Source organism: Bubalus kerabau, chromosome X, assembly GCF_029407905.1.
Source record: "Bubalus kerabau isolate K-KA32 ecotype Philippines breed swamp buffalo chromosome X, PCC_UOA_SB_1v2, whole genome shotgun sequence".
In the NCBI taxonomy this organism is placed as follows: domain Eukaryota; kingdom Metazoa; phylum Chordata; class Mammalia; order Artiodactyla; family Bovidae; genus Bubalus; species Bubalus kerabau.
In genome coordinates, this window is record NC_073647.1 from 109,575,730 (window position 1) to 109,585,354 (window position 9,625).

At 37.3% G+C, this 9,625-nt stretch overlaps 1 protein-coding gene across 1 annotated transcript; it reads left to right on the forward strand.

Annotated features, from left to right (window-relative positions):
- The first annotated feature begins 6,812 nt into the window (after nucleotides 1-6,812).
- On the forward strand, nucleotides 6,813-7,763 carry FOXR2 (forkhead box R2). The gene has a single exon (XM_055563093.1). It carries the CDS (start codon nucleotides 6,813-6,815, stop codon nucleotides 7,761-7,763), a length of 951 nt encoding a protein of 316 aa, XP_055419068.1.
- The last annotated feature ends 1,862 nt before the right edge of the window (nucleotides 7,764-9,625 follow it).

Consider the following 9,625-nt stretch of genomic DNA (forward strand, 5'->3'; position numbering starts at 1 on the left):
AAGTCAGACATGACTGAGTAACTAACACACTTGCTTCCTCAGGCTCTTTTGAGTTCAGGACTCTCAAAGCTTTAAAATTAAGTAAGGCTCAAAGTTTCGTTGGACTGAGATTTTTAAGCTCAGATTGCAGCTCCCAAACTAATAATTAAAATCTAATATCAAGACTGCTAATTTAAGTAATCATTCCATGCATAGTCACTAAAATAAATCTCATTTATTTTTCAATATTTCTGTATGATATATCCATGTTTAAGAACCATATTCTTCTTAAAAATAATATAAATAAAAGTTTACATTTACAGAACTTATTATGTGTCAAAAAGTAAAACTAGGTCTTGGTGTACATTATATAGTAATTAATGATACACATTATGTCATTTGATAGTCTCAATAACTTCAATAACTTGTTTAGGTAAGATTTTTTATTATCCTCATTTTATAAATAAGGAAACTGAAACTCAGTAAGATGTAGCAGATATAAGTTGGTGACTGGATTAACAATGATTTATTTCAACAGTCTTCTTCAGTTTGCTATATGGACTAGCCCAACTACTTGAAACATAAAATGGCCAAAGTTGAACTCTATTGTTTTGGTTCATATGAAAACAGTGAAGATGTCTCCAGGAGCTTGAAAAGTCAATCTGATAGGAGTGTGAAGCTAATAAAAATAATGTTAAAATAATAAAATCTTTCAAAAATTCTCTATTCCTATTTGCTACTATTAAATTCAAATAGCTAATAAAACTTTTAAAAACTTTTTTAAAACTAATTTTTAATTGACCATCTAAATATTGATTGTCAATTTGATTAATTAAATTTCCTGAAAGTTTTAAAATGCAATTACAAATTTAGCACTGTTTTTTTTTTTAAACACTTCAGTTTGAATAGCATTTTAAACCTACATGTATACAATGGTTACAGATATATTTGTGATCTTACATTTAAGCCTATTCTAAAATATGAACACCGTGGGTTTAATCTGTTTCCTCTTTATTGCTGCCCTTACATTTTTCCTTTTTTAGGTTGTTATGATCATTTTGATATTTTCCTAGAATTTCACTCTTTTACATTTTCCTAGGATTTCAATAATCTTACTGAACTGAGAGGAAAAGAGAAATACCATCTCAGACAAGCTGAGGTAACAGAATATGTGTTATCAACTAATTGATTCTTTGGGGGAATTATGGGACATGATTGAATAGTTAAAGGCAATTTTAACCATGTGGCATTGGCTAAGATCCTCTTAAGAATGATGTTTTATTTGATATTTCACATTACATCTCTGTCATGTAGAGTTATTTTAGGGGATGACTTGTCTTTAACACAATGAAGCATTCTGTAATGTCTGCATGTTGGAAGTACCCATTATTCTGTCTTTTTTGCTGTTTGTATCTGGGTTGTTACTACTATTAAGGCTTATATTTTTTATTTGTATTTTGTTATAATTAGTAAGGCTTTTTAGTGGACCCATCTCTTAGGAGATGAGGGATTGAGTCTTCCTAGATAGTTCTCTTATTTACATTATATCATTAATCATCTTGCAATACCCTATTGGATGTATTATTATGTTTGACCATTAGGGCTAATCTGTTTTACCAGTTCTTAGTATACGTAACTGCTTGCCTATGTGTGAATTATTTTTTTAAAAAGTTGCTGTTTCTGACAGGATATACTCTGTGGCCACATGGTGACTGGATGACTCTTCTGTATGAATTAGGAAGAGGTACTTCCTATAGATTTACACAGCCCCAGGATCAGGGTGCATGGTTTGAAAACCAGCCCAGGCAGCATACAAACACAATAGCCATTGGTATGTACCTGTTTTCCTAGAACAACATATGGCTTACTCATTATTTCTCATGTATTCTTTCCCGTCTAGCCTCCAACAGAAACAAGTACATATCTATACTTTAAAAATAGACATATTCTTAAAATGAAAAAAAAAAAAAAACACTCATGCATGTTTAAGAATTTCTTATGTAAAAGCAAGAAAAAGTAAATTTCCTATGGCATTTACTATTGTTTTTTAAATAACAATTAACTTCTTTTAAAAATTTGGATATCATTATGTACTCATAGCCCTTTAAAGACTAAACCAGTTTAATTAATCATAATGTGTACATCAAAAAGTCACAGTTTGGTAGCAGGATACCATGTAAATTGACTATCCATCCTTTTAACACTGCCTCTGATGTGCTTGAAAGCATTCTTGTTTGTAACAAGAGGATTTATTTATTTATTAGACACATCTGATTTTTCCCCTGCCCCAAAACATGTATCATCTACCTTCTTTACGAGTTATTTTAGTGTAGACTAGTCTGAATGCAGGAATGCTTTTGAAAATTGATGGTAGACAAAAATGCTAGTTCCACCACTGCTATTATTGGGCCATTAGTGTGTGTGTGTGTGTGTGTGTGTGTGTATGTGTGTGTGCCCTATTTTGCTTATGATGCAGTTTCATCAGTCACTAACTATATTAACATTTGAGGTGGGTAGGAGCTTAGAAACCAGGATACTCACAAATATGACTGTTAACTTTTTTATAGAGCATATGCAAAATGCTCTGGCCTCTTTTTTTGGAACACACTTTAAAAAAACAAGGTACAAAGTTCTTGGTTAGCATGTGCTAGCCTATTCCCCATGTATCTACCCCTGGGTACCATATATTTTTAAGTCTTAGCTCAAGCAACTCCTCCTCCTATGGGGAGCTCTTCTGATTCCTATCATTAAAGTTGGGTTTTCCCTCTCTATGCTCTCCTAAAACAGTGTCTATCACTCATCACACTGTTTTAATTTTCTCTTTACTTGTCTGTCTTCCTCTATTTAGCTGTAATACTCTCTTGAGTTGTGCCTTATTCATCTGGTAGATATATTAGATACTTCTTGTTACATGGTACATGTTCAATTACCTACACACTAAATATTTTAAAGAGGCTTAAAGAAATAAAATACACAGGGATGACTTGGTTTTACTAGCCAATCCCTAAAGATTGGACTGTGCTCCCTGGTGAAGATGGAAGAGAAATTCTACAACACTAGAGTCCCTACTTATGGGATAAAGAACTGCCGAGAGCTAAAATACTGCCATGCTCTCTGGGGTTGTCATAAAAAGCTGAATATTTCAGGATTAGTCCCTTGCTTTGCCCTGGTCAGTTTGCAGTTGGGAAGGCGAGTTCTTAATTCCCTTTTGGGAGGTGGAAGCAGCATTTTATTAGAGATAATGTCCTTGAAATTCTTTGCAGAGTTCCAAAGAATAGCAAGGAGAGATAATAAAGCCTGTCTCAGTGATCAGTGCAAAGAAATAGAGGAAACAATAGAATGGGAAAGACTAGAAATCTCTTTAAGGAAATTAGAGATACAAAGGGAACATTTCATGCAAAGATGGGCACAATAAAGGACAGAAATGGTATGGACCTAACAGAAACAGAAGATATTAAGAAAAGGTGGCAAGAACACATGGAAGAACTATACAAAAAAATATTTTCACGACCCAGATGACCACAATGGTGTGATCACTCACCTAGAGCCAGACATCCTGGGATGTGAAGTCAAGCAGGCCTTAGGAAGCATCACTGCGAACAAAGCTAGTGGAGGTAATGGAAATCCAGCTGAGCTGTATCAAATCCTGAAAGATGATTCTGTTTAAAAAAAAAAAAAAAAAAAGATGATGCTGTTAACACCAATATGCAACAGGACTCAATAAGCCAGCAAGTTTGGAAAACTCAGCAGTGGCCACAAGATTGGAAAAAGTCAGTTTTCATTCCAATTCCAAAGAAAGGCAATGCCAAAGAATACTCAAACTACTGCACCATTACACTCATCTCACATACTAGCAAAGTAATGCTCAAAATTCTACAAGCCAGGCATCAACAGTATGTGAATCTAGAACTTTCAGATGTTCAAGCTGGACTTAGAAAAGGCAGAGGAACCAGAGATCAAATTCTCAACATCTGCTGGATCATCGAAAAAACAACAGAATTCCAGAAAATATCTACTTTTGCTTTATTGACTATGCCAAAGCCTTTAACTGTATGGATCACAACAAACTGGAGAGTTCTTAAAGAGATGGGAATACTGATCACCTTACCTGCCTCCTGAGAAATCTGTATGCAGGTCAAGAAGCAACAGTTAGAATTGGACATGGAAAAATAAACTGGTTCCAAATTGGGAAAGGAGTATGTCAAGGCTGTATATGGTCATCCTGCTTATTTAACTTCTATGCAGAGTACATCATGCAAAATGCTGGTATGGATGAAGCACAAGCTGGAATCAAGACTGCCGGGAGAAATATCAAGAACCTCAGATACACAGATGACACCACCCTTATGGTAGAAAACAAAAAAGAGCTAAAGAGCCTCTTGATGAAAGTGAAAGAGAAGAGTGAAAAAGCTGGCTTAAAACTCAGCATTCAAAAAACTAAGATCATGGCATCTGGTCCCATCACTTCATGGCAAATAGATGGGGAAACAATAGAAACAGTGACAGACTTTATTTTCTTGGACTCCAAAATCACTGTAGATGGTGAATGCAACCATAAAATTAAAAGATGCTTGCTCCTTGGAAGAAAAACTATGACCAACCTAGACAGCATATTAAAAAGCAAAGACATTACTTTGCCAACAAAGGTCTGTCTAGTCAAAGCTATGGTTTTTCCAGTAGTCATGTATGGATATGAGCGTTGGACTACAAAGAAAGCTGAGTGATGAAGAATTGATGCTTTTGAACTGTGGTGTTGGAGAAGAGTCTTGAGAGTCCCTTGGACTGCAAGGAGATCAAACCAGTCAATTGCAAAGGAAATTGGTCCTAAATATTCATTGGAAGGGCTGATGCTGAAAGTCAATACTTTGGCCACCTGATGTGAAGAACTGACTCAATGGAAAAGACCCTGATGCTGGTAAAGATTGAAAGCGGGAGGAGAAGGGGATGACAGAGGATGAAATGGTTGGATGGCATCACTGACTCGATGGACATGAGTTTAAGCTAGCTCCAGGAATTGGTGATCGATAGGGAAGCCTGGCATGCTGCAGTCCAGGGGTCGCAAAGAGTCGGACACAACTGAGCAACTGAATTGAACTGAACTGAATATCCTTGCATCTTAAAAGATGAGTAGAGATCAGTCAAGCCAAGGCAATTGAGAGTAGACCATTCCAAGTAGAGGTGGCAACTAGAGCCAGGAACCATACACAAAAGATAGGGGGGAGGTATGAAAATCCCAGAAGTTCATTGTTTCTGGGAGGTGACTATGAAGCAAAGAAGCTGACGTGATAAATTAGCCTGTAAAGGTAAACAGAAATAGTATTCTGGATGGCCTTTTTTTCTGCATTAAGTCATAGGATTTTGTGTTGACGTAGAGAAACAGAAGAGATTATAGTATAGTGAGTAAAAACACTCTCAGGCTGCCTGGATTTGAAACTCAACTCTGATATTTACTATCTGAGTTAAGCTTTTCTTTTTTTTTAATTTATCTTGTTTCCTTTATGAAGGGATAATAACAAAAGCATGTATTTCATAGGGTTGTTTTGAGGATTAATGAGTTAAATCACATATAGTGCTTAGAACATTCAGTAAGTATTAACAGTTGATGTTATTATTAAATTTTATATTTATACAGTAGAAAGATCACTCTGGCTGTCTGTATAGAGGATGATTTGGGATAGAATAGGACAAGAATGGGAAAGAAACTATAGGGGTTTAGTTTGTCCCCTCAAGAGCTCCTGTTGACATTTGCTTGATATTTTTGAGGTATAGTTTTTTGTAATGATTTTAATGAAATCACATACTTTAGAGATGGATTTTGTGAAGACTCAGTTAAATTAAACCTTCCCATTTTGTTTTTCCTAAGAATGGCCGTGGGATGAACTTACTGGGAAGTCGAACTCTGGAGCTTTCAGAAACTTGCATTTCATAGCTAAACTTTGAGAGTACTGTCTTCAGAGTACAGTTTAGAACTCAGTTTTTGAGAAGGTGTCCTGAGAGAAGGAAGCTGTTGCCCAGAATAAGATTTAAAATAGCACAGTTTATTTCTAGTATGGATTTGAGGCTAACAATTTATCTTCTGATAGATTCCATCTTACTCTAAAAACTCAGGTTACATATATTGCTGCTTCTTTTATACAGTATTTTGAATATGATTGAGGTAGTGGGTATAATGAAAGGGTCAGAAGACCTTAGCTGTGGACCTAGCTCTGCTACTTAGATATGTAGTCTTAATTATTACGTAGATCTCAGTTCCCTTATCTGTAACATGAGATTAATAATACCCACTGTGTTATCTTACAGGACCGTCATGAGAATCAGTTGAGATCATCTATGTGAAAGCACTTGACAAAAGGCACTTTTAAATTGAAATGATTTTTTAAAGCATTTAAGAATGACTCAAAATATAATGTGATACATGTATATGCTTGTTCCTTCATTAAATGAACTCAGCAAGAGTTGAAAGATATGCCAGACATGCACCTGTTATACAAGTCATCTTAGTTTGCACATAGTTCAAAACTTATAGGTCCTCACATGGAGACTCTGTGCTTCCAGTGAAAGCTCAGGAATTCTACCTTCAACTTTTTTCCTGCTAAAAAGTTCTTCTTAGTTACTTGTTTGTTTTGAGTTCCATTCCAGAACATTATGGTTTCTCCAAGTCTAACCATTAATCAGTGAGGCATTGGTTCCCCCCTTTCTAGTATATCTAACTTCTGATAAACTCTAGATGAGATAAACTGCATCAAAACCGGTGCCCCAACGAGGGCTTTGAAAAGTACCCCAGAGATCTCTGTTCTTTTAGAAATCTCTCTCCACCCACCTCTCCACTAAAGATGGACCTAAAACTAAAAAATCCTGAGTTCTGGTACAGTTTCCATGGCCAGATCCCAGGGTTGCTGGACTGGGACATGGGAAATGAGTTCTTCCTTCCTTGCACCACAGACCAGTGCCCCTTAGCTGAGCAGAACCTTGCCAAATACAGACTTCAAGTAATGGAGACTCCAAAAGTACCTCAAGAGAGGGGATCCAGTCCTGAAAAAGATTGTCCTAACTCTGAACCCAATCTGTGGATGTGGGTGAATCCCAACATCGCATGCTCCCTTGGCAGCCAGGAGACCCCAGAGCCCAGTAAGAAAAAGGATCTGGCACACATACTTCTTTCTCCTCAGCTGCTCGCAAAAGATGAAATACCTAACTGCTCAGAGGCCACAGTGATGCAGTCCCTGCCATTTTCCTCCAGCAAGCGATGTCCCCTACAGAAGCAGATCACCTCTTTCTCCAGTGACAGGGAGCTTACAGAAGATGAAACCAAGGAAAAAGATAGCAACTCCTCTGTGGCCCTCCAGTCCCCAAACAAAGCGGAGTGCTTCCAGAGCCAGAACCTAAGGCAAGGCAACAGCCAGGAGAGGAAGTCCTGGTCTCGTCCCCCCCTCAATTACAGTCACCTAATTGCTCTGGCACTTAGAAACAGCCCTCCCTGTGGCCTCAATGTGCAAGAGATCTACAGTTTCACCCGACAGCATTTCCCGTTTTTCTGGACAGCTCCATATGGATGGAAGAATACCATCCGCCACAACCTCTGCTTCCTGGACAGCTTTGAGAAGGCGCCAGTCAGCCTTCAGGATGGGGCCAGTGCAAGGCCAAAGTCTGGCCTCTGGAGGCTTACTGAGGAGGGACACCGCCGCTTTCAGGAGGAGACTCGTGCCTTAGCCTCTGCTAGAAGAGAGAGTATTCAACAGTGCATGAGTCATCCAGATGTTATGACTTCCCTCTTTGACCTTTGAACAACCACTGCTCCCTTTCTGGAACACTGCCATCCTTACTGTGGCTACCTATGCACTGATTGGCCCTCATTAATCCCTAAACCCACTCTGCCTGGTAGGTGCCAAGCCTGTATTTAACTACTGCTGCAAGAATGGTATTAAAAAAAGTGAGGGGTGGATACAGAGGAGGAGGCAAAAGCTTAGAAAGTTGCATAAGGGCAGTGGCAGTTGTTCTGCATTTTGAGCACAAGGAAATCTTAGGAGAAACAGCATTGAAGTTAAGGAGAGAAGAACATATTAAATGAGAAAAGAAATTCTGTTTCCTGGAGAGTATTCAAACACATGAAAGCAAATTGTGGAGTATAAAACATCAAATTCAAGATGGAGCCAGACCTTTAAGTCTCAAATACCATGTGAAGATATATAAGCATAAAGAGAACTGGGTTTGATGTTTGAAGCCTGAAGATTCAAATGTCCCCCTTCTACCATTCATCAGATACATCTTTTTTCAGTGAACCATTTTACCCTTTAGGGCCTCTTTCCTCTTTTTGATCCTGGACTTCTCAGCCTTGTTCTATTGCCATCCACCTTCAGTACTGAAAAATAATTCCAAGCAGATACTTTTTTAGTTTGGATATTGAAAGTCCTTGGATTGAGCTTGTATTAACCCCAAGCCTTTTGATGACAAAACTCTGCTTTCAGTTGTCAAACCTTTATTGTGGATGGGTGTCAAGGTCAGTCTGAGATTCTGAGTTTAGTGGGAGACAGACATATAAACAGATATTTGTAATATAAATATGATGAAATAGATGTACAAGGTTGCCATGGAAATGGGGAGATATTTTTTCCTAGGAAAGGAATTTTAAAAAAAATAGCTTTTGAGCTAGTTTTTAAGAATAAACAATGATTTTATGGGCATATAAACTAGAGAAAAGACATTACAAAAAAAAAAATTACAGAAGCAACAGTATAAGCAAAGAAAATGCAGTGTTTGGGGAAATGGTAGGAAGTTCAGCACAGCTTAGCTATATTAGGGCCAAGAGTTGCAAGAAAGGTGGGCAAGAGGCCTTTCCTCTATTATTTAGGTGTTTGCTGTGTGGGCTATTAGGAACTAGGAGGTATAAGTGGTGTTTACTTAAAATAAAAACAATAATAAACACTTCAGCATTTGTTTTTCTAATTTCAAAACTCATTTTAATACCATTTCCATAAAAATAGCTTCCTTTATCAGATTTAAGCATTTCTTTTTGCCTTTTATATTAATATATTGTTAAAGAAATATCCAAAATAAAATATATTACATTTTAAGTATGTATTTAGGTACAAAACTTTCAATAATGGGAATACAAAAATGTCTGTAAAACATAAAAGCAATAAATTCAAGAGTTGTAGATCAGTTGAAACCTTTACATTTTTGTGATGGTCTATTATATCTCATATAAAACTATATTAAGATAGAGTTGCAAACAACATTCAAACAATTTTCTTTGAAAAAATAATTGTAAATGCTACTTCTGTATCATTGTTGCTGCTGCTGCTGCTGCTGCTAAGTCACTTCACTCTTCAGTCGTGTCCAACTCTGTGCGACCACATAGACGGCAGCTCACCAGGCTCCTCCATCCCTGGGATTCTCCAGGCAAGAATACTGGAATGGGTTGCCATTTCCTTCTCTAATGCATGAAAGTGAAAAGTGAAAGTGAAGTTGCTCAGTCGTGTCCAACTCTTCGTGACCCCATGGACTGCAGCCTACCAGGCTCCTCCATCCATGGGATTCTCCAGGCAAGAGTACTGGAATCGGTTGCCATTGCCTTCTCCTCTGTATCATTAGGTGAAGTTAACAGAATACCTTGGAATTAAAATATTCTGGCTATAAGTATTCAGCA

Bases quoted from the DNA above. Each gene is read 5' to 3' on its own strand.
- FOXR2 (XM_055563093.1), top strand. From the start codon at position 6,813: ATGGACCTAAAACTAAAAAATCCTGAGTTCTGGTACAGTTTCCATGGC.